The 23,295-nt window shown below is 50.0% G+C and overlaps 2 protein-coding genes across 4 annotated transcripts; both read right to left on the bottom strand.

Moving 5' to 3' along the window:
• Positions 1-794: 794 nt before the first annotated feature.
• Positions 795-16,847, bottom strand: NUTF2 (nuclear transport factor 2). Of its 3 annotated transcripts, XM_081117605.1 has the most exons (7): positions 16,560-16,662; positions 16,087-16,263; positions 6,348-6,467; positions 5,787-5,914; positions 3,443-3,514; positions 3,265-3,363; positions 795-1,299 (listed from the first exon to the last, which is right to left on the bottom strand). In XM_081117605.1, the coding sequence occupies exons 4-7, from the start codon at positions 5,883-5,885 to the stop codon at positions 1,186-1,188; spliced, it is 384 nt and encodes a 127-aa protein (XP_080973731.1). In that variant the 5' UTR covers positions 5,886-5,914; positions 6,348-6,467; positions 16,087-16,263; positions 16,560-16,662; the 3' UTR covers positions 795-1,185. The 3 variants fall into 3 exon arrangements, with proteins under 3 accessions (XP_080973731.1, XP_080973730.1, XP_080973729.1); XM_081117604.1 differs by lacking the exon at positions 6,348-6,467; XM_081117603.1 differs by lacking the exons at positions 6,348-6,467; positions 16,087-16,263 and having other exon boundaries at positions 16,560-16,847.
• Positions 16,848-19,018: 2,171 nt separating this feature from the next.
• Positions 19,019-21,595, bottom strand: THAP11 (THAP domain containing 11). Its single transcript, XM_081118737.1, has one exon. The coding sequence runs from the start codon at positions 20,642-20,644 to the stop codon at positions 19,721-19,723; it is 924 nt and encodes a 307-aa protein (XP_080974863.1). The 5' UTR covers positions 20,645-21,595; the 3' UTR covers positions 19,019-19,720.
• Positions 21,596-23,295: the final 1,700 nt, after the last annotated feature.

Here is a 23,295-nt window from a genome sequence, read left to right as displayed (position 1 = left end):
CTCTGTCCCCAAAACTAAGCATAAACTGCCCCAATAGCTAAGACTTCCTGGGACTTGAAGACAGTGAGCTGTGTGGTGAGGAAGGGAATAGGAGGCCTAAAGGTGCTTTGCAGAGGGGTCTGAGGGGTGAGAAATCCTAGAGCACAAATCCCTCAAACTCAGATTTCATAGCTCTGAGTCTGTACTCCAACCAACCAGGCCTGGATCTGTGCTCATTGGAGGCTGGCTGTTCTGGGCACTTGCTTTTGAGCCGTGTTATCTAAAGCAGATGGTACAGGATCTGAACTGCCCTCTTCTTGGCTTGCGGTTTGTGGGGCAACCAGGATATGATCCTAACCCTTCTGGGGATAAAACAGGCCCCTCTCCCTCAAACTTGCTCAGAGGGCCTGAAGAAATGGGCCGTTTTTGCCAAGACCTCTCCATGTTCAGTGGGATTATGGGTCACCTGTCCTGTTACTAGAGCCCTGCCCCTGCCCCTGCCCCGTGTAGAGGTCACAGGAGGTGTCAGAACTGACTGCAGAGGCTTCAGTGCAAGGGAAGCTTCAGGACAGACATGAGCTCTCCCTATCTGCAGCTCACTTTCCCAAGACCAGAGGGGCTGAGGAGGGCAACACTCTGCCCTATAGGGCTTCTGAGAGAAGCTAGCTGGGAGTGCTGCTTCAGCAGTTTTCTCCTTGCAATAGGTATTGCTGAGTTGGGGTAGAGGTGGGAGGGTGAGACATGAGAGAGCCAATGGGGCAGGGTAGTTATTGATGCCCAGCCAACTATTAAACTAATTAAAACAATTTAAACTGTTAAGAAAATTTTTGTGGTTTTATTGTATCATGAGGCATTGAAACATCTGAACAAATCAATATCTGGGCGGTGAGGCAGCTGCTTTCTCCTTCACTTCTTTGGGTTACTAGAGCAACTTGTCAGTAGATTAAAAAAAAAAAAAGAAAACCTTTTGCATTACTTAAGTCTTTCCAAGGCATGCGCTGGTACAACACAAACTTCTCCTGTCAGATGTAACTAGTCTAGTGTCCAAACATCATGCACAATACCTAGGCAGCAGCAGTGCACTGCGCCCACTCCCACTTCAGCCCTGCTCATTTGTGTATGATATTTGGAGCATCTGGAGGAGTGCGAATAGTATTGGGAAGAGGAGGGAGGAGGAAACAGCATGAGTGCCTGGCTGGGAGGAGGTCAGCCGAAGTTGTGCAGGGCAAGCCTGAACATGTCATTGGTGCAAACCCAGGCATCGTTGATGTTCTTTAATAGAAACATCTGGTGGAACCCCATGATGGGGTCTTCATCAGCCTGTAAAGAGAGAAAAATGATTCAGTAAGGGGGCCAGGGAACAGGAAGGGAGTTCAGTGGTAGGGTAACAGAGCAAAGAATGCCAACTCTGGGATCAGGTCCTACTGTCTTGAACTCAGATCCCAGCAGAGCCAAGGAATACTTGTGAATGTGAATTGATTTAATGTATGAAACACTGCACTGGGCACATAGGGGCCTATAGATGGCAGTTCATACTGCTATTTGCACTTATACTGCAGAACAATTTACCAGTTAGCTACAGCAAAAGAGCAGAGAACCTACCTGTCTCTAAGCCCGTGCCTCTGGGCACAAGTGATCAATTTGAAAGACTTCTGCGGTGCTCACCTCATAACTTACAGTATCTAAAAACTAAACACTCTTACACTAGTTAATCCAATCAGAACCAACTGCTAATACTGTGGCCAAATATATGAGAAAAGGTTTAAAACTGAGTTCACAACTGTGATCACAGCTCTACAGGGGGAAAAACACAAAGCATCGCCATCAGTGATCCATGAAAACAGAAAAGCAAAAGACCTCCAGCCAAACTGCGGAAGACCAGAATGAGGTAGCAGCCCAGCTAATCAGTGTTGTCTCTAACATCACTGGTTTTTCTGGGAATTATTATCAGCAAAGAGGCAAATCAGTCTTTTGAGGGCTCGGAGTTAGACAGAAACAGGAGAAAGAAGCTGAAGCCATGTGGGAAAGGGCACTGCTTACTGAGCCCAGCCTGGGAAAGTGGGCACTGATCCCTCTGGAGAGAACACCTCACTCCCAAGGGGCCATTTGAGCATAGCCTCTGGGCAGGGCATCTTGGACAGGCAGGAGAAACTAATAGGAAAGTCCAGGCCAGAAGTCAGGTCCCTCTGAGTCCACTGCTGAGCCTTGGGGGTCCCTCTTTCAACCTTTGTATTAGACTCAGGAAGCCCTGCCTAGCCTAGGGATAGGGCCTTTTATTCTGAGCCCCATCATGACACAGTTCCAGGAGGCTGGGACCTTGTCAAGGGGCAGCCAATTTGTTCTGCTTTGGGAAGGAAAGGCTTTTTAGAAACAAAGAATCTGGCTTCAGTCTGCTAAAGCACAATAGGTAGGAGATTCTGGGAGAGTTTGGGGGGAGGGGGTGCTGAGGGGCCACAGGAAAACTTTGTAGATGACAGGTCTTGAGAAGAAGGGGAAAATACAGGGAGAAGCAGGAGTTCCAGAAATCTGCTATGCTCAGTAGCTCAGGGAGTAGCAGCGTGGACTCCAGTAGGGGACTGCTACTCAGCACCCAGCTGGCCTGTCCAGGGTCAATTGCCTACAAAAGGTGAACCTCCACGTTGGGGTAGTATGAAGGCCCAGTGGCTTGGCACTGCAGCCCCATCCCGTTCCTATACCTTTTGTCCCTTTTCCAAAAAGGCTCTAAACCAGTGAAACTTCTAAACCACTAGAAAGTTCTAAAGCCCTAGAACTTTCTGCAATAACAGGAATGTTCTATGTCTGTGCTGTCCAATAGGCAGCCACAAGTGACTGTGTACTTGAAATATGGCTAGTGTAACTACATTTTATTTCATTTTAATAAATGTAATTTTTAAAATTACCACATGTGGCCCTGGCTGGTGTGGCTCAGTTGGTTGGGTGCCCTCTCATGTAACAAAAGGTTGCTTGTTTGATTCCCAGACAGGGTACATGCCCAGGTTGCGGGCTCAATCCCCGGTAGGGGGTGTGCAGGAAGCAGCCGACTGATGTTTTGCTCTCACATTGATGTTTTTCTCTCTCTCTCTCCTTTCCTCTAAAAATCAATAAAAAATCTTTAAATAAATAAAAAAATTACCACATGTGGCTGGTTGCTATTGTATTGAATGAACTACACAGCTTTAGATAATCACTTGTCTGGGTGTCCCTTGATAAGCGGGTCACATAACAGGAAAGCAGGGGCGCGAGGCTCTTCTCTGTCTGCCCGCTTCTCCCTAGCAGCACTATTACCTTAAGCTGGCCCACAACCATGCTGATGATGCAGCTATCTGGCGTGGGCTGATGGTCCTGCGCCGTGATGCTGTGCTGGATTTTCTGGAACGGAAGGCTCTGAAAGAGAAAGAGTGGGTGGTGAGTTGCGGCCAGCAGGGAAGCAGATGCCTGCAGTCTTACCCTGGCCCTTACTTACAGACAACTTCTCCACAATGGCAGCTTTCCCCTGGAATTGTTGTCCTTCCCACGTAAGGCATGAAGCGTCAATCTGAAAACCAGAAAACCTCAGGTCAGGGTCTCAGAGCACCAAAAGTATCTCTGAGGGCCTGAAAAGACCTCTAAAAATAATCTTTCTTAGGGAATGAGTCCACGCCTCAGCTTCCCTGTCTGTAAAGAAGGGAACTGAGGGCAGCTTCCAAACTTTACACTGTTAACAACTTCTTTAATTATACCCTGTTGTCCCAGAGTTCAGGCTCTAAAAACTAACAAAATATAGGCCCTGGCCAGTGTGACTCGGTTGGTTGAGTGTCGTGCCATGCACCAAAGGGTCACTGGTTCGATTCCCGGGAAGGGCACATAGAAGAATCAACCAATGAATGCATAAATAAGTGGAATAACAAATTGATATCTCTCTCTCCCTTCTCTCTCTCTAAAATAATCAATCAATAAATAAAAAATTTAAGGAAATAAAAACTAACAAAATATAAACTTATTAAATAAGTCTGTTTTGAAGTTTTTATTCAAGAAGTCATATGACCCCCGATATGCAGGAGCTCCAGGCTGGCCATGTGGCCAAGGCTCAGCCAAAAGCGATCCTGCTGTGTGGTCAATCTGCACCAGTCCCAGAAGTCATCAGAAATAACTTGGAAACATTCTACATTCCAAGTTATTTAGAGCCTAGGTTGTGTTCCACTGAGGTCTTTCTATGGGGCTCCCACAGGGTCAGGGAGAGATGGAAGCTGATAAGACCTCCAAAGGCAACCCACTAGCTTCACCTCTCCCTTCCAGATCTTCTCTGCCACAGCTCTCAGGGGCAGAACTCAAAAGGGCCTCTGCTACTTACTGGCTATGACATTAAGCAAGTTAGTTATTTTTCTGAATCTCAGTTTCCTGATATTCAAAGGGGATATGTGCTGTGGATTATATGAAATGACATACATAAGTGTTCTTTTAGAACTTTGCTAACTCTTCTCTGGGTCAGGGGGGCTTTAATTTTTTTTTTTTTTTATTAATATATCTTTATTGATTTCAGAGGGGAGGGGAGAGGGAGAGAGAGATAGAAACGTCAATGATGAGAGAGTCACTGATTGGCTGCCTTCTGCACCCCCCCCCCCCCCCCGCCCCGGGATCAAGCCCACAACCCGGGCATGTGCTCTGACCGGGAATCGAACCTTGATCTCCTGGATCATAGGTTGATGCTCAAGTGCTGAGCCACGTCGGCTGGGCAGGCCTACTTTAACTGATGTTAAGAAGCAACAAGGTGTCCTGACCAGGTAGCTCATTTAGTTAGAGTGTCGTCCCGATATGTCAAGGTTGCGAGTTCCATCTCTGGTCAAAGCACATTCAAGAATCAACCAATGAGTGCATAAATAAGTAGAACAACAAATCAATGTTTCTCTTTCTCTCCCCTTTCTCCTCTCTCTCTAAAATCAATAAAGATTACTTAAATAAATAATTAAATACCCACACATAAAGAAGCAACAAGGCAAAAGTGGCAGGATCCCACAGTCAAACCAGTTCAAGTTTTTAATTTAAATTCTTGATCTATGATAATGACAATCAAATAATACTTGCACTAGATTTGGCCCTCCACTGGTAAGACCCCTTTCTTTTCCCCAAAACATCTGAATGAACCCTGACTTTTTGGAGGGAGACACAGAGGAGTTTGCCACAGTCCAGTCAGGCTCTGAAGCTATGCTGGATGACTACTATCACTCTTAACCTGGGCAGACCAGCTAGGCATGGTCTGATCAATCATGTTTCTTTGACCAAGTCTTGGGGAGAGTCAAATACAAGTAGCTCTTGGTATATATGAACACCATTAAAATAGCACCGAACAATGCCTGCACAGAAGGGTTTCTCAAAGGACATACTAGTCTCTCTGGGCTAACCCCATTTGTTTCCCAGGAGCATTCGGGGGCTTTTGGCCTCCAAAAGGAAGCCAGATCTGGGGCCTCCAGGAGAGCTCAGCTTTGCACTGATGATGCTCATGGCTGCTGCCTCCAGAGAACACCGTGAGCCCTAGCCTCTGCCTGCTGCCACCTGATCTAGAACACTGGCACTTCCAGAACCATGGATGGCCAGTCCAGAACACCCTGCCCAGGGTACCAGAATCCCTACTCTTGTGGAACATGACAGAAGGGAATGTGTAAACCAGGAAGTTGGACCAGACCTCAGGCCCCCTATCCCATGGGCAGCTCAGATAGAAGGGTGCAGCCAAATCTAGTGAGGGCTGCCAAAACTAGAGAACTGGATGAAGCGGCCCAACACCGGAACTAATCCCCTGGTGTCTCGTTCAGGTCCTAGAGCTGGAGACTTACGTAAATTGCGCCTAGTTGGGTTCTGTCATTATCAAATAACTGGTAGTAATGCTGAATGAAGCTGGATCCAATCTGCTCCCAAATTGGCTTGTCTCCCATTCTGGAGCGTCACCCAGCCTTGTTGAGACCTGCAAGACCAGCAAGACAGGGAGGGAAGCATTGGTACTGCCAGACCAGGATGTAGTCAACTGCTGTCTCTTCACTGACCTCCACCCCTCCCTGGCCTCCTTTGCTGAGGTCTATTCACATAGGGAAAATGGAGAGACCCCAGGGAACTGGTAGGAGATTTCTCCCAATACAGGCCAGTGGAGGGAGCTGAGAGGTGGACCAGACTCAGCTCCTCTTTTAAGGAGCTCTGGTTGATGAAACAGAGAGGTGCCAGGGTCATGGAGCACACAGGATGGGTACTAAGGGTGGAGCCAGGACAAAGGAAGGTCAGAGCAGGTCCTTCAGTGCCCAATGAGGGGATGGACCTTTAAGGAGGAGCTAAGCACTCCTAATAGCTTTTCATTTAATCCTCTCAACAACCTGCAAAGCAAGAGTTATTGCTATTCTACCCACCTTGCAGGCCAGCAACTACTGATGTCTGTGTGCAAAGTGTCTTCCGGTACAGTACTCAGGCTCCCTCCTTGTCCTGCTGAAACTCAGCCCTCAGTGCCTCAACACTGCCCCAGCGCTTTACTGGCAGATGGAGGAAGATGGGGAGTCTCTTCTAGGCCCCATTTGCCACAAAAACAGCAAATGATTCCCTTTAGTCTTAAGGGAGCAGTTTACATATTTGAGGCCAGGTAATGCCTAGCCCTTTCTGGGACATTTCTTCATTGATGGGGGTGACCCCTACCCACTTCAGAGCTAGTACAAGTTCAGAGGATCACAAAGTAATAGATGAGGGATGTGGGGAGGGGAAATGGAGGCTATGAGGGGAAAACATTTCATCACCTCAAATCTCCTATCCCTTAGCACTCCCTCTGTTGGGAATGGCTGACCCTCTCTAATTTCTGAGGCAAAAGGGAAGTGCACTCCTAGCTATAGACACCACAACCTCAAGGGTGTTAAATGAGAGATTCACTCTGGTTTTGTTAGGCCCCCCAGAGTAAGGAAGTCCACATCTCACTGCAGTATCCTATGACAGTAGACCCATGTGTTGTTCCGCAGTTGTCTCGCTTTGGAGGAGCCCAGCCCCCCTCTCCTGATAACAGGACTCTGAACCAAAGCAGTGAGAAGGTGGGTTCAACCTTGGCAGACAATCATTAACAGTGGCAGGAGTTGATGCAAGTCACTACCTTTCCTAAGGCCTCAGGCGCCTCCTCCTCCTTAAAATGCAGATGGAACCCAGTGGTTGTGAAGCCTTGCTAAGCGAACCTGGCCAACCCCTCAGCTCAACATGGTAAGTGCTAGTCCCTGTGACCTCACTCAAGGCCAAAGGAGCCAGTGGGGAGGGATAGTGTAGGGGGACAGTAGCTTATCTTCAATCTAGCCAACACTCCGGTGACCAACACTCCAGCCAATGAAGGGCCGGGAAGCTGAGCCAGCTTTATTTTAGGTCCCCTAGGAGGTGGTAGCGCTAAAAATAGCAGCTCAGTGCTGGGATGACTAAGAAATGTCCAGGAAAGTCTAAAATAAGCAGGGGAGAGAACTTATACCGGGCCACGCCTGTTACACAGGAACACAAGGTATGTCCCAGTTCACACTCTGCCAAGAAACAAATCAACAAGTGGGAAAGGCACAGGGCCAATAGCTAGTCTCAGCTGTGTTGTCTGGGTCACATTTCTAAGGGGTACCCATACATAAACTTGGATTACTTGAGGCAGGGCACAGCCCCTCATATCTCTGCCCCTTCTACCCTAGTATTCACTATGCTTAGCTCACTCACTGCAGCCTGACCCCACTGTATCTTAACCACAAGATGCCTTGCCCAGTCCCTGAGAGCTCTGGGGCAGGGGGATAGCTGAAGGAATGGATGAGGGCCATCTCTCCTGCCCTCAGCAAGGCTGGGCAACCCTCAGGTAAGACCTTGGAGAATGAGTATGCTAATCAGAAGAAACAGCATAAGCAAGTATCTGGGGGAAGGAAAAGAGATAAGGGCAAGAAACTGGGAAGCAGGAGATGGAGGGTAAGAGGAACTAAGGTTAGCAGCCAATCCAAAGACAAGTGCAAAGGAAGCGTGTGGGTGTTTTTTCCTTTTTCAATATTGTTCTTAATGACGTGACAACTTGGTAATACAAAAACTACTTGGCAGAAGTAGTGATAGAGTGAAGAGGGTGGAGAGATAAAGGGACGGAAGAGCTCTTTGGTCTGGTGGGGCAAGACAGGACAGAGGGACCTCTCCTGAGGAAAAGGACAGCTCAGGGTCTTCCAGAAAGTGGGAGAAGAAACCTTTGGAACTATGTGGATCAAGGCCTTTGCTTTTACATTGCCAAGCAGGGTTCCTGAAGCCAATACCAATGTTGGAGGTCTGCTTGACCTTGATTTGTTTTCATGTAATGATCACAATAGCCATGTGGTCAGAGTCCACTGTCAACCCGCTTAACAGGTGGGAAAACAGGTTCAGCGATGTGTGGAGTCTTGCTCCAAGTTCATCCAGTACATCAGTGATGACACTGGGTCCTCTGGTTGAGGCCAGTGGTTTCTTTCTGCTACCTTTGTATCCCTGAACTCTAAACCACAAAGCTGGCCATGTGCCTCCCCTATAGCACCACCCTCGCCTTTGGGTTAAAGGCCAAACCCCCAAACTCCACAGGTGGCCATCCATACAGGTCCCTGACTCTCCAGCCATTCTTTCCCACCTCAATCCAGCTCTACACAAATACACCAGAGCTCACCAAGTGCTTGCCCATCGTGTTGTCTTCCCTCCCCTCACTACCTGGTCAGTCCCTGTTCTTCCTTCAAGTCACTGTTCAGATTCCCACATATTTAGGGAAGACTCCTTCCCAGACTCAAATGCTGAACTCCAACTCCATGGGCAAACCCATATCAACATACTCAAGGTCCACTCCACCTAAATACTGTAGCTCTGGGCTGTGAGGGTTCTTGCGACACCCCCAATCTTCCACCACAGAGCACGGCCCAGCAAACTACAGGACTTATATAGTTTCTGATCCTAAATCTTCCACCAAGTTTTCAATTCAAGGCTGGGAGGCAGCACTCCTAAGTCCAGAAAAGGAAGCTGGGTGCAGAGCCCCCCTTTTATCCCCATGCAACAGTGGGAAGGGGTCTGGGCCAGGCTGAGGGGTTATTCCCCAGGATGGTCAGCAAGCCCTAACCTTGTTTCTAATAGTTATTGTAGAAAGAACAGCCTGGAAAGAAACAAAATGCCAAGGCTCAGAGGAAGCCTCACATCAGATTGGGGACTGACCTTCACGATGGCTTCTCCTACAGCTCTTCCAAGAGGGCTGCTGACCACTCCATCTCCTGCTTCACCCAAAAAGTCCGCAGGCTGACTGAGGCCAGGCTCCTCAAGGACCAGAAATGACCTCGATGACCTCTCAACCACTGAGCATCAGTCTTCACTGACCCTTAGGTCTCCGTGGGTGCAAAGACCCTCCAAGAATGTCTCAAAGGCACTCTCCCAATAAATTTGCACAGCAGCAGGATGCCTCAGCCTTGTGAATAATTTCAGGTTGTTTACACTCCCTGATGTTCAGTCATAGACTCCAGATTAAAACCACTGGCCCAGGCGATCCCTTTAGGCAACAAAAAATTCCATTTCTATTATCAAATTCTGGGTCAGTTTCCAGGGACGAAACTTGAAATAGCTGTGTCCAGCTGATAACATCTCATTTTCACTAAATGGGTATTAGGTATAGAAATATGCTTAGGGCTTTACATGCATTTATCCCTAACACTCTGAGTCAGCACCCATGTTAGAGATGAGCAAAATGAGGCTCAGTGAGATTAGCTAACTTCAGCTTGCTCAAGGTCACTAACCTTATAGATGGTAGAACTGGATGGAACCAGTGGACTCCAGAGCCAGGACTCCCAGCCACAATTGGTCTGAAGATAAAAATGAATAGCACATAGGACTGAAGCCCTGATCTCTGACCTTGGCTTTCTCATTCAGGGGGAAAACAGGCCTGAACCAGGACTTCTGCCTCCAAACAAAGGCATCAGGGAGATTTCCACACTAAACAATAGGTGTTTTCATGGGGGATGATGTCAGTTTTCCCAAACCTTCAAAGTCATAAACCTGTTCTACCATCTCAGCAAAGCAGAGAGACCCTGGCCTAGCTGAACCAGGGGCAGGAGAGTGATGGGAAAGAGGACATCACTAACTTCAGACTGATACACAGAAAGATGCTCAGATGTCTGAAGGCCCATCACCGAGGCCTGCAAAGAATGTCAGATGTGCTGAGCTCATAGTGGGGTCCTTGAAATCGAGATCCTCCCACCTACTTTCTGCCAAACAGCTCTGAAGCACACAGGCTGGGTAGGACTCCTTCAACAAGTGGGACTGACAGCCAACCGCGGCTTATACCTTTAGGGCCCAGAGCATAGGCTTGCATTTTAGGGGGAGAGGGGAAATGAAGTGTACTGCCACCAGACAGAAAGACACTGCAGGGTGCCTATTCTTCAGAAACAAACTGCCCCCCTGATCTCATGGTGAGGGGTGCTGTGTATCTTGTCCTATGGCCCTCTAAAGATTTCCCTTCCCATTCTCCACTGACAAAGCCTGAATCACTTATCCTGTCTCTAAGGCCTTGGGTGACCTGCCCTCCCAGTTCTCCAACCTTGTCTCCTGCCACCGACTTTCCCAACCCCCAACCCCACCCTTTATAGCCACTTGGCATTTTCTTGTTTCTCGAACATGCTGAGCCTGTTCTCACCCTAGGGCTTTGTAACTGTTGATCCTTCTACCTGGATCACTCTTCTTCCTCCCTAAATCTTCATGTGCCTGGCTCCTTGTCACCTGTGTGTCAACTCAAATGTCACTTCTTTATAGACACCTTCCCTGACCACTCGGTCTAAAATAGGTGCTCTGGTACTCATTTCATCACCCTGTATTATCTTCTTAGAACTTGTCACTGAATGAGATTGTCACACTTATATACAGGGTGGAGCAAAAGTAGATTTACAGTTGTTTGCACGGAAAATAGTAACCAATAATAATACAATAATAAACTGTGTCCCACATACTCACAAACCATAGAACTACTTTTGCCCCATCTGTATTTGTTTATGGTCTGTATCCCCAACCAGGGCATCCCTGTTCCCATGGTGCCTGGCTCGACCCTCAATAACTATTTAAGTCCATGAATGTGTAGGAGGCAGGGCTGAGGTCAACCCTTCCTCTCTGGAGGAGGAGTTCTAGGCAAACCCTGCTCAATTTAAGTGGCCAAGTGACCCACTTCCCCTCCACCTACATCTTCTGTCCAAGTTGTCAGGAAACAACCCTTTGTCAACCACTCAGCCATCTGCCTGCCTGAGGCGTGTGGCAAGTGGGGCTTGGCCCCAACTTCCTCTTCTCACTCCCAAGTTCCTGGTCAGTCACCTGAGGGACAGCTGTGGCTAGACAGGAGGCATACAACCCCATGCTCAAAGGCCTGGCCTCTTGCCTGCTCCTCCTCCTCTCTCTCATAGTGTCTCCTCATCAGTAAGCATGGGGATATTAGGGGTAATCAACTGAGGGTATAAAGCAGGACTCAGCTGTAAAGAGTCATTGTCAGGTCCTGGCTAGTGTGACTCAGCTGGTTGAGCATGGTCCCATGCCCCGAGAGGTCTTGGGTTCAATTCCTGGTCAGGGCACATGCCCAGGTTGAGGGCTCAATCTCCAGTGAGGGGCGTGGAGGAGGCAGCCTCTCACTGGTGTTTCTCTCATCAATGCTTCTCTCTCCCTCTCTCTCTCAAATTAAAACGTATTAAAAAAAAAAGTCACTGTCAGGTCCTAGGTGAACATTACTTCGAGAGCTAAGAAGAATCCTCAACCTAGGACCAGCAACTGCCTCGTCACCACTTCCCTGCCTGAAGTCTAGAGAGAAATTAGCCAGGGTCTGATGCCCGTAGCATCCTGATGGCCTTTTCCTCTTCTGCCTAGAGGGTGGGCTCCTTCAGGCTGCCCTGGCTGACCCAGAAGCTGAATTCTGAGACCTGCATTCTGGTCTCTGCTCTGCACTTACTCAGTCCCTGAGTACCCCCAATTTCTCAGGCGGCTCAGAAATCTCTAGGGCCCCTGTCTTAGCCAGCTTCCATCTATGAACTTGCTGGTTAGGTACACATAGACTTGGCTCTCCCAGTGCAGCCTGAAGCCCTTAAGTGACCACCCTCACTGTCTGCCACCACCATGCCTGGCCACTACCACTGTGACGCTCTATGACTGATATGAGCAGGGTAATAAAAGGATGGACATGGAGTCCCAAGAGTGGTAGACGGAATGCCTCCTGTTAGCCAAACAGTTGTGTGTTTCATTGTTTGAGCTTCACAAGCCTGTAGAGCTGGTATGATTATTACTGCTCTGTAGATGAAGAAACCAAGAGGTTAAGAAAAAAATTCAAGGCTACACAAGGCCACTGGCATAGCCAGCATTAAAATGTCCACAAATCTGCCTGTACTGGAACAGCTGAGAGCCAATGTCAAAGAGCAAAAAGCATATAGGTGGCAAAATGAGGTGTTGAGGAACAGAGCCCAGGTCTTTTCTCCCCTGAAATAAGCAAGCTCCACGCCCCTAAGGACAGAAAGCCTCTGAATGCTTGCTTAGCTGGTCAAAGCAGGTCTATACCACAGGAACAAGTGAGAACTTGCATTCTCCTCGGCCTGAAACTACCTCTGCAAGTGGAACCAATGTCTCTATACACAGACATCCTTCCAGGGGGCAGGAGTTTCTGCCAATGGTGAGACCCAGTATCTCTGGTGGCCTATCTGGGGCTTTAAGGAAGAAACACTCCAGAATTTCCCCAGTTTACTAAGGCAAACAGCCTTCAATTCCTAGGCACCTTGGAAACATCCTTCTCCTGAAGGAGGTTCTCTAGGTAGCCCCCTCTCCAGCCTGGAGCTTAGGGAGTTGGCACAGAGCAGGTAGCAGCAACAAATAAAGTATAAGGCCCAGGGCAGTCACAGGAAGTTCTCTGTCAGCCAGCAATGGGAGGCCTGGGGCTGGTGAGCAGAGCTTCCCCTGGTGCTCTTGCGTCCCTTTTCCCTGGCCACTGCGACAATTCCCTAGTCATAGCCAGACCCGAACAAAGAATTCTTTCCAGGAAGACACATTCCAGCTGATAGGATGAGAAGAGGGAAGGTGTCACCCAGACCTGATGATCAGGGTGCTGACCAGAATATCACACAGGCCTGGAAGTCATTCCAGGGATAACCCACACGCTGCCAACTCCCTCAAGGAGGGAGTCAAGAATTCCTGCCACATACAGTCAAAGCGAGAGAGTCACAGAATCTCAATGCTGGGGAAGGGGTAGCCAATTTAAATTCAATTTGAAATACACAAACATCCTCAAATGGCCCACCAGAAAATATTAAGGGAAAAAAAAAAAAGCCGATAAAGAGGTTCAGCTCAACCCCAGCCCACAGAAATCCTGCCCAACTTTCATTTCAATGTCCATCCTGTGGAAAGCTTTTTGGACCCACCCCTCTCTCTCTGAAAGGACTGTTCTCTTTCATTCTGGGGAGGATGCCTCTGTGTCTCACTCTGGGAAGATGTCCTGATAGGTACCACCTTAATAAAAGTGACCTGAGAAGGTCTCAGTTGGAAGGGACAGAAACCACAAACCCAGATTCCAGGCAGGGAATAATAGGAAGGGCACAGACCACAAAATGCTGGTGAAACTCCCAGGCACTGGGAGAATATCGAGCAGAGATCTCTGAGAGATGGAGGAAGTGCAAGCTATAGAAGACAGAAGTTAGATTCAACAGCCATAGCAATTTAAAGTAGTGACAGCCTTGCTCAAGAGACCCCAGACCTTCCTGGGCCCACCATTCGGAGGTACATCTTGCTCTGTGTACTGAAGGAGTGGGCTCACCAACAGCCTTTCTTCTTTGGTGCTCTAATCATTCAGAAGCCCCCTCTTCTATGCAGGGCCAAGAGCCCCTGTAGGTCCCTTCAACTTAACCCTCAGCACCTAACAGCAACATTACCCGTCTCCTCTACTACTATGACCTCCCTTCCCCAGCACCAGGACTGCGTAGGATTCATTTTTCTATCTCCAGCCTCAGCCCAGAGCCTGACAAACAGAAAGGGCCCAAAGAATGGTTGCAGAATAAAATTGGCTATTGGTGAGAAAGGAGGGGGAAAAAAACAATTTCAAGGAAGATACTAATGCCTCAGTAAGGGAATCCTAGAATTTTTTCATATAAGGTGACTTCCAATTCTAAGACTTGAGAATTTTCCATCTCTTACATCATTCATCCCATCCCAATGCACCAACTATAAAGACAAGAGAATAAAGCAAGACATGGCTCAGAGTGGAGAGGTGGGCTCCATGTCACTAAGGAACCTAGTTTTGAGCTGCATGAGAATCCAGTCATCCTCACACCCTGCCCCATGCTTACACAGCCACATCCCAATTGCACTGTGCCAGGCCCCACTTTCCAAATCAGCCAACAAGAATAGAAGGTGCAGAATGATTATGGAGAACCTCAGGGTTCTTCTCTTATCTCTGAGACCAAGATGGCTTGCCAAGTTCCAGAAAGATCAAGGGCTTCTGGGGGATCAGGATGCCTAGCAATGGTGTGCTGACTCCAGACACGGAAGTTACAAGCAACAAACAGGACTGGAATGAGAGGGAGGGACCCAAATTCCTCCAATTCCCATGTAACCTTGGAGAAGGAACAGTATCTTTTTGACCTTGCAGAAAACCCTTGTGATCAAGCTACCCAGGGCCCTGGAAATGTGCAAAACTAATCCATAGCCTTAAGCCTAGCTCACCTGAAACCTATGTCCTAGAAAGAACTAATCCATACAATCTAGAGTCGTGAAACAATTGCTTCTAGCACTAAGACATTCCACCACACTGATTCTATGTGTGCCTGGTGGGCAGTCCCTCCTTGTTGTCCACTTCCACCGGCAAATCAAGCCTCTCCAGAGCCTGCTGAATAAACCTGACTTCCATGTGCTGGGATGCGGACTAGAAGGGTCAAGTTCAGAGAGAACTCTAACCCTTGCCTGTCCTCCCTAACCAGGGAGAATGATTAGAAAGAGCAATTCAACGCAGGAAACTTCCAAGGCTAAAGCTCAATGATCAAAATAAAATCACTCGAGGAAATACTCAAGGAGGGGGGAAAAGTCCAGAGGTGGAGGCTTTCTGCACCATGGGCCTAACTCAACTCTTCTAATAGGCCTGCTTGCTACTAAGGCAAAGTCTGCAGAAGTTTAGCTGCATTTTTAGTCCCTGCAAGAACCATGGCTCAGGAGCCACACTGGGTCAGAGAAATGAAGGCCTGACAAACTGTGTCTTTCCAAAATCCCATGGTCTTCTCTGGACAGGTCCCTTATATCATCACTCAATCAGAAGTGGCTTTAGAAAGTCTGTCAGAGGACTAACTCAACGGCTAGATACTCCCATTTCTTCCAGAACTCAATGGGATCGCTGGAGCCATCATTAAGGGCAACTTCCTAAGGTACAACCAACTTACTGCCTGTTCATAGCTAAATCCAGCTGCTGGGAAGTGAGCAAGCTAGTGAGGGAAGCCTGACTTTCTGCAGCTTTCAGCTCTAGTTCTGCTACCCAGGCTTCAGAAGGGCCCCACAGCCCAAATGTGCTTCACCCTCAATGTTGCTTCCAGTCCAGCCTCTTGTTTGGCACTGGGTTCATGGATCTCAGGCCTGAATTCTACTCTGCCCTCCACTGAATCCCACCTTATCACCACCATTTTTATGGAATCATCCTCCTCTGTGGGAGGAGGGCACATAACTCTGGGAGGGACAGGTATGAGGATTAGGCTGTGCTGAAGTGGCCTAAAAACTGTGCTGGAAGTTCACACATCCAACCTCACCTCCTTGGCTTCCTTCCTCCACCAACACGCTGGCCAACCCACTACAGCTGGGGACTGGTCACTGAGAGAGAGAAGGGCGGAGGCTGAGCCATCCAGCCTGGAGCTGCCTCATCACATCAGGCCAGATCCTTCAAGGTTGGTCGGTGGTGAAGTCCCACGTGGAATACCCTCCAGCTCCGGATTACCTGACCCTCCCCTCCATGCAGGAGAACTTGCCGATGAGTTCCAAAGAGTTGGGGCGGGGAGGGGGGGGAGGGGCTTCGTGGACTCCCAGCGGGCTTGTGGACAGGTATCCTACATCCTAGCCAGACTATGGTCGGGAACCGGATAAGAGTCCTAAGCCCGGACTGCGGCAGGCGGGCGCCCTTACCCAGTGCTGACTCCGGAGTGGGCCGGGGGACGCTTGCCCATCCCCGGATCCTTCGCAGGCGGGTAGCAGGACGATGGGCTGGGGTCGACCCATTGGCCTGCCTGCAGAGCTTGCGTGACTCGGGCAGGCCGGGTTAGGCCAGACGGGGCGGGGCCCGGAGAGCCCCATCCGAATGGTCTGGACAAGAGAAAAAGGCCCGATCCTAGCGCAGTCCGGAGCTGCCGCCATGTGCACTCTACGGCCTGGATAAACGCCTGGCTGGCTGTTTCCCCCCGCCGCCGCCTCAGAGGACCGGCGGGAGGCGGAGCCGCGCGCGACACATGGCCCGGGCCCCGCGCGGCTTCGGGCCGCCGGGAGGGGGGGAGGGAGGAGGGGAGGGGCCGCCCGGGGACTCGCAGCGGAGGCTCCAGGCGGCCGGGAGAGCGGCTCTTGCGTCCCAGCCCCCGCCCCGGCACGCTACCCCGGACACTCACCCGAGGGGCTGGCACGATGGCGGCAGCGGCGGCGGCAACCCAGCGCGGTCTGCGACCGACTGTCCCTTCCCCCCTACCTTCCCTCACCACCCTGTTGCACTCTGGGAAACGCAGTCCCCGCAGCGCTTCTTCTTGGCATAGGTGCTCCAGGAGAAAACTACAGTTCCCGGCGTGCTGTGTGCCGAGGCCCAGACGGCCCGCAGCGCGGGAGGTGAGGCTAAGCCCGGGAGGGAGGCTGCCGGGGCGAGCCCCTGAGAATTGTGGTCTAGCGGAAGCCTCTGGAACACCAGAGGTTGGCGCCAGGCAAGGGTCAGAGCTGTAGTCGCCAGGTCCCAGCTGGTCCGGCCCCACCCAAGCTGAACAGCCATCTGGGGTTGGCCCCGCCTCCGTGGGATCCCAGCCTGACCCCAGGCTGGCCCAGCCGCCCCTCCCTGGGCCCCTGAGCTGTTTCCGCACGGGAACCACCCTCCTGTTCGGTGCTCCGAGAGGTGCTTAAGACCAGCCCCGGGCGGAACCCATAGCTTCTGCTGTCCCAACATTCCTGCGCCCTGCCCATCGCTGTTCGGGCCCAAAGCTGCTTTCGAGCAGGCGAGACTTTCCTTGGGTTGCAGACTCAAATGTTCCTCAAGTGGGGCTCAGCTGCAGACAAGATTTCTCTTAGACTTGTGCAACTGCAGTCTCCAAAACATTCTAAGTTTTTTTGCAACAGGCGAGGCAGCTAAGTGTTTCATTTTTATTAATGAGAAAAGAGAACTGGCTCACCCCAAAGTTTCCCCGTGATTTAAATGACCAAATTGCCCTTTCCTTTCAACACCTATTTTAGTTGTTTCCTGGGTAACGCAAACATTGAAGTAAATTCTGCCTCTAGGTCAGGCGGGTTGGTGGAAAAGTCCTACAGCTAACCCAGGGGTGGGGGTGGGGGCACAAGTAAGGGAAAAAGCTACAAGGCTTCTGACAGCTCCATGCCTCCCCTTCAGGCCAGAGATCTCCCAGTACTCCTGTTCTTCCAGAAGAATTTTGCACCTTCACAGACCCCACCCCACCCTCCTAGTGATGGCTGGTTAAGACCAAGCCAAGCTTATTAAATCCCAGGTCTGTAATACTTTGCCTCATGCTTCTCTTACTATTCAGCCAGTGAGAACTCTACACTGTCCTGCTTGTGCATCTGGGACCTCCCTTGCTCTGAGCTGTCCTCCCCACAAGAAGCAAAAACACTGGATAAGTTGTGTACACAAAACCTCCAGACACCAAAGTCCTGGCCAGAGTCTGGCCCTCACTTTACTGGGAGTGCTGCTGAAGTTCATGTGAGCCAATGCAGAAACAGTGTTTAGTCCCTTCAACAAACTGGAGCTAAAGGATACACTAAAGAGCATGGCCTGAGCCTGGGAAAGCCCTCACTCCTAGTGAAAGAGAGTGGGGACATATGAGAGACTGGCCCAGTTGCTGCAGGCAAAGGGCTTCAGTTCCAGCTGACGTCGAAGGGCACTATGGTGCTTCCACCACCTCATGACTAGCCAGAAGCCTAGAAATGCAGAGTTACGGCCCAACCAGACACATGCACAACCTATGCCCCACTCTCCCTCCCCACCAAAGACTTGTTTCTCAAGTCAGTGCCAAGGAGAAGAGCAGAGACTGAGGAACATTTTAGAGTCCTTTCAGTTCGCAGCCACAGGGAAGTCTCCAGGCAAGCGACTTTTTCCATAAGTAAAAGATTATGTTTTATGGAGCACAAGAATTGTCCTTTTGTGCCCAACACCCACAGTAAACAGGGCTAGCTTTAAAGGCATTTGCTTCTCCCCATGGGATTTGAGCAAAATTACTTGGAGCTATAGATAAAAATATCATCTCACCCCTACAATATCCAATCTTAAGAAAGATGAAAACAGCAAAGAGAATGAGTCAAGGGGTGACAAATTCCAACTCCTACTCCTTAAAGCCTTCTATAGATCCAGCTCCTTCATACTGAGTACCAAGGCCAAAGGTGTTTACACAAGAGTCCTTGTGCCCACAGGAGCCATGGCTGGTGCTAACTGTGGTCTTCATTGATTTGGGTAATTACATGCCCATGTGTATCAGACACTGTACCAGGCCTAAGGGATATAATTATGAGCAAAATTCAACCCTAGCTGAACACTCAGGAATTCAAAACCCTCAGAGAAGTAGGTTGTCACAATTCAGTTTAGTTCTCAGTTGCTCCTCCCTGTTGAAAGGACACAAGCTGCTAACCCATGGACAAACTGGGACCATTTGGTGCAGTTTCCAAACTGGCAGGAGCTGAGCCAGGTAATCTGTGAGGACCTTAAGAGGCCAGGGTCCAGGTGCTTAGGTCTCCTTTATGGAGAGACCATCTCTGCTCCCAGGGTCAGCGTGGTCCTTTAGACCTAAGGCCAAGGCCTATTTCCCCATGTTTCAGGGCCACTTAGCTGTGTCCTTATAAAAATAAAATGGCGAAACCCAAATAAAAACCTTACCTTCTGTTTAATTCATTTTGCCAAACAAACACAGTGAAAACTTTAGTCTGACTAATTGTACAGAAAATAGAATTTGTAACCAGTAGCAAACATAACAAGATAAACCTAAGTCCCTGGCAAGCTGGATCTCCATCAGCATGTCACCTAGATCTCCTTGTAGATGGCCTCCTGGGGAGGGAGGTCCTAGGAGGCAGAGGCACAGATCTGCCAGTCCCCATCAGAATCTCAGGCATCACCTGGGAAAGGAAGCATGTAAAGGAGAACTGATGTCACTTGGCTCCCTTATCACTACACACAGAATTGCTGTTTCTGATTGCTGGCAAACCTCAAGGTGTTGTCTTCCCAAACCCATAGTTCTTGGGCATCCCACCTGCATCCCTAAAGGGTAAGTTTCAAGTTCAGTGGTTCCTAAGCCTCTGCTTAACCAGAACCCACAACATTAACGGGGAGGGGGGGAAGGGGAGGGGGGAGAGGAAGTCACTAATTGCTGGTATCACCAGTGCAGAGTCCTAGGTCCCAAACTTCAGGAGGAAACAAGAGGGTGCCAGGTCACCATCAACAGTCCAGCTGCCCTAAGCCTCAGTACAGTCAACCAGTGCCCCAGGAGTATAGGGGAGTTCGCAATGGTGGCCTGCAGGCCTCCTAGGCTGGCAGGGGCCGGGCAGTCCCACAGGCCACAAGGGGACCCATTCACATTCCGTGCTTCTTGCGGATGACAGACATGGCCAGCAGCCGATCCTTCTCGCGGAGCTCTTCGCGCAGCTTGGCCTCGGTGAGACGCAGGTGGCGAATGCTGCCCTTCATCTCTTTCATCTTCACCTCCATCAGCGCCAGGATGTCCCGCTGCTCGTTCAGCTTGCGCAGGAGCTCCTCCTCCGTGGTGCCTGACGACAACGAGTACGAATGGTCGGAGCCAGTATCAGGGAAGCCCTCTTCCCCCACTACCACCAACTGGGGGCCCATAGCACACTCAGCGGCCTCTAGCCCTGCGGTGGCAGCCTCTAGCTCCGACGCAGCAGCTGCGGCGGCTGCGCCCTCTGCGGCCGCGAACTCCACTTGCACCGTCAGATCGATGGGCTTCACATCTTCTCCGGTGGGAGTAGTGGGTGCCGGCGGCACGGATCCAGGAGCCTGGCTGCTGTCTACAGCTGCCTGAAGAGTGAGGAGCACAGCCGCAGAGGCAGACACCAGGTTCGGCTGCAGCTGGGTCTGGGCAGTGGAGGCTGACGGCGGCGGCGGCGGCGGCTGCTGCTGCTGCTGCTGCTGCTGTTGCTGCTGTTGTTGTTGTTGCTGCTGCTGCTGCTGCCTGCGTCGAGCGGCTGCAGCCCCCGTGGGTCTGCGTGCTACTTTGCGCTCGTTAACGCCGCGCAGCGGGAAGATGGTGGGGACACGCACCGTGTAGGTTTTGCGGCCGCCCTGGAAGTGGACGCTGCAGAGACGGTGACCCGTGGTGGGCTGGAAGGTGGAGAAGCATCCACTAACGCCAGCACGAGAAACGTTCTTGAGCCAGAGGCGCCGCAGCTCAGCGTCCTTGGGAAACGTGTAGAAATGCAGAGCCTTGTCCCGATGCGAGTTGTTGTAGCAGCCCGGCACGCAGCACGTAAAGCCAGGCATGGCTGCGCCGCGCGGCCCGGCCCACCGGCCTCCTGAACTCTTCGACGGCCCGGTCGTCTGCCGCCGCCCGCCCCTCGACGGGCGGCGCCGCGCGAGGCCCTGGATGGCTTCCCACTACTGCCGTCCGGCGCGGCCGGCTGGACCGGCGCCCAGTGCCCAGAATACGCTTCTCACCGGCCCGCGCCGCGCCGCCCGCCAGGCCGCCCGCCTGCGCTCGGGAGTCGGCCCCGGGGACGCCGCGAAGGACCGCCTGGGAAGGAGGACTACGCCCCCCACAATGCACCGCGCCAGAGGCCTCTCACTTCCGGAGTGGGGACAAGTTTATTCCGGCTACTTTCCAGGGAACCGCCACGGCCCACACAGAGCAGATCTTTTCCCAACCTGGCTCAGTCCGGGTGGACTAAAGAGGAGTATTTGGCTGGAACGTTGTCGCCTGGACCTCTCTTTAAAAAGACCCAAAATCCTGCTGAGGGTAGGACGGCGCGCGCTCCTCCGGTGCGCAAGCGCCTTGAGCATATGCCCATGGAAAGAAACTACAAGTCCCGCAATGCCTTGTGCCGAACTCGGCGGCTGCGGCGTGGCGCGCCGCCTAAAGGAGGGTGGAGTTACTGCGGCCCAGGATTCAGGTGAGGTGGTGCTGCTTGCCGAAGGCGAAGGCGGCGGCATTCCTGCGGGAGTAGGGTAGGAAGACCTGGGCCTCAGCACCCTTAAAGACCTTAGGTTCCTTTTTCTTTTCGTTGGAGATTCTCTCCCGACTCAGCCGATGCTTGCATTGACTCACTAATTGACCGAAACACAGTGACCAGTAGGCGCCTACTGTGTGCCGGGCATAGGGCTGGAACTTGGGAACCTTGCAGGAACCAGACTGACATGGCTCGACTACCTAGAGGGATGAGGGCCCGACTTTTGGATAATACATGTGAATGCACGCGAATAAATGTCTAATCACAGAAATAAATGCTCCACGGGAAGGAATTGGACAGAGGACAAAATGGGAAGTGGAGGCCCAGGAAAAAAGAAACACGTGGAAAAGTTCGGGGGGGGGGGGGGGGGGTGAGCTAGTTCTTGCCCCGGGGAACCAGGCCATAAGGCAGGAAAGAGCTAGGATCAGATCTTAAAGCCTCGGAAGGTGGCGGCCGGGGTAGCAGAAGCCACTGAAAGATACCAAATTGGGCCATATTAAAAGATTTGGGATTTTATTCTGCAGGCGACTGAGAGCTGTTGAAGGGTATTAAAGAAAAGGATGGGTAGGATTTGTACTGTAACAAGAAACTTCCCTCCTCCCTCGACTTTTATGGGGAAAATGTTCTAAAGGGCAAGAGAAGCTGTGGAAAACCAGGCAGGAGGCCAGGAGTATTACCTGCAAGCTAGTCCTCCTTTGCTGAGTCCTCCCTTGTCCTATTTCTTGCTCTTCTTCGCCTCCTCATTTTTTTCTCTCTCAATTACAGATCATGGGTATGAAATCAAAGCCTAGTATATATTATTTATAATTGTTTGCTATAAAAACAAAATAGATTGGACATTTAAAAGCTTGCAAAAGAAAATAATATTCCAAGTTAACATTATTATTATTAGTTTGTTGTTCTTTATCATAAACGGGATCCATACTTAAAATGTTGTAGGGAAATACAGGACAATGGAGGGGGAGGGTTTCACAGACCCATTACAAGAGAATGTTCCATCCCTCCTGGCCTATGCAGCTGATGTCCACAGCTAGAATCCTCCAAATTCAGAAATACCTTTTCTGGTATATGTAGCCCATAGTGAAAGATGTACATTCATTTGGGTGAATCATTATACAATGATAAAAATTACGAATACACACTTTGTTATGATTAAATGTTTATAAAATGTGTGCAGTAGAGATAAAATTCAGTAAAAGCTCATTGTATACGTTACGTATTTTAATTGTCATACGGTTACTGATGTGATTCTACTCCTACCTGTCTCAATACCTACCTTGCTAAAAAAATATTGATGAGAAGGCAAATTGATATAATTTCCTTATGCACAGAACATTGAAGTTTATGCTGGATAAAACTCTACCTTCTAGTACATAAAATCACCTCTAATTTACACTTAATCCTCTCTACTCAAAACATCTGGAATGCATGGCTTTCTCCCCACCCCATTATCCTGCCCATCCTTTATCTTGTCACATCTGGAGAAAGGCAAGACCGTGTCACATGTCTCCCTACTTCCAATCTTGCCTCCCCTACATTGTTATTCCTGCGGCTGCCAAAGAAAATATGATTATGTAATGCCTCTGCTTAAATTCTTCCAGTCGCCTATGGTATTTAGAATAATGCCCAAACTCCTTTACAGAGCCTGTGAGACCTCACATGGTCTGGCCTTTGCCAATCTCTCATTCCTCCTTCCCTCACTTCATGAGCCCAGTGTTTTTTTTAAACAAGTAGTAAATAAAAAGTTTAGTCAATTATGTAGGTACATAGAATAATACCATGCAAAAGTAAGTTCGTGTCTCACTGTTTTGAAAAGATTTTTGTGTTTTTTCCATATTATCCAGTTCAAGACTTTATAATAAATAACAAAATAGAAAGAAATAAGTAAATATTTCCCTTAGGTGCTTCATGGTGACCATGGAAATGTGCCTGCAAAGGGCTAGCAAATTCAATGAGATAGCAGAGGTC

This window comes from Miniopterus schreibersii, assembly GCF_964146895.1.
Source record: "Miniopterus schreibersii genome assembly, chromosome: 18".
NCBI lineage: Eukaryota > Metazoa > Chordata > Mammalia > Chiroptera > Miniopteridae > Miniopterus > Miniopterus schreibersii.
This window is presented reverse-complemented; position numbering and strand designations above follow the sequence as displayed.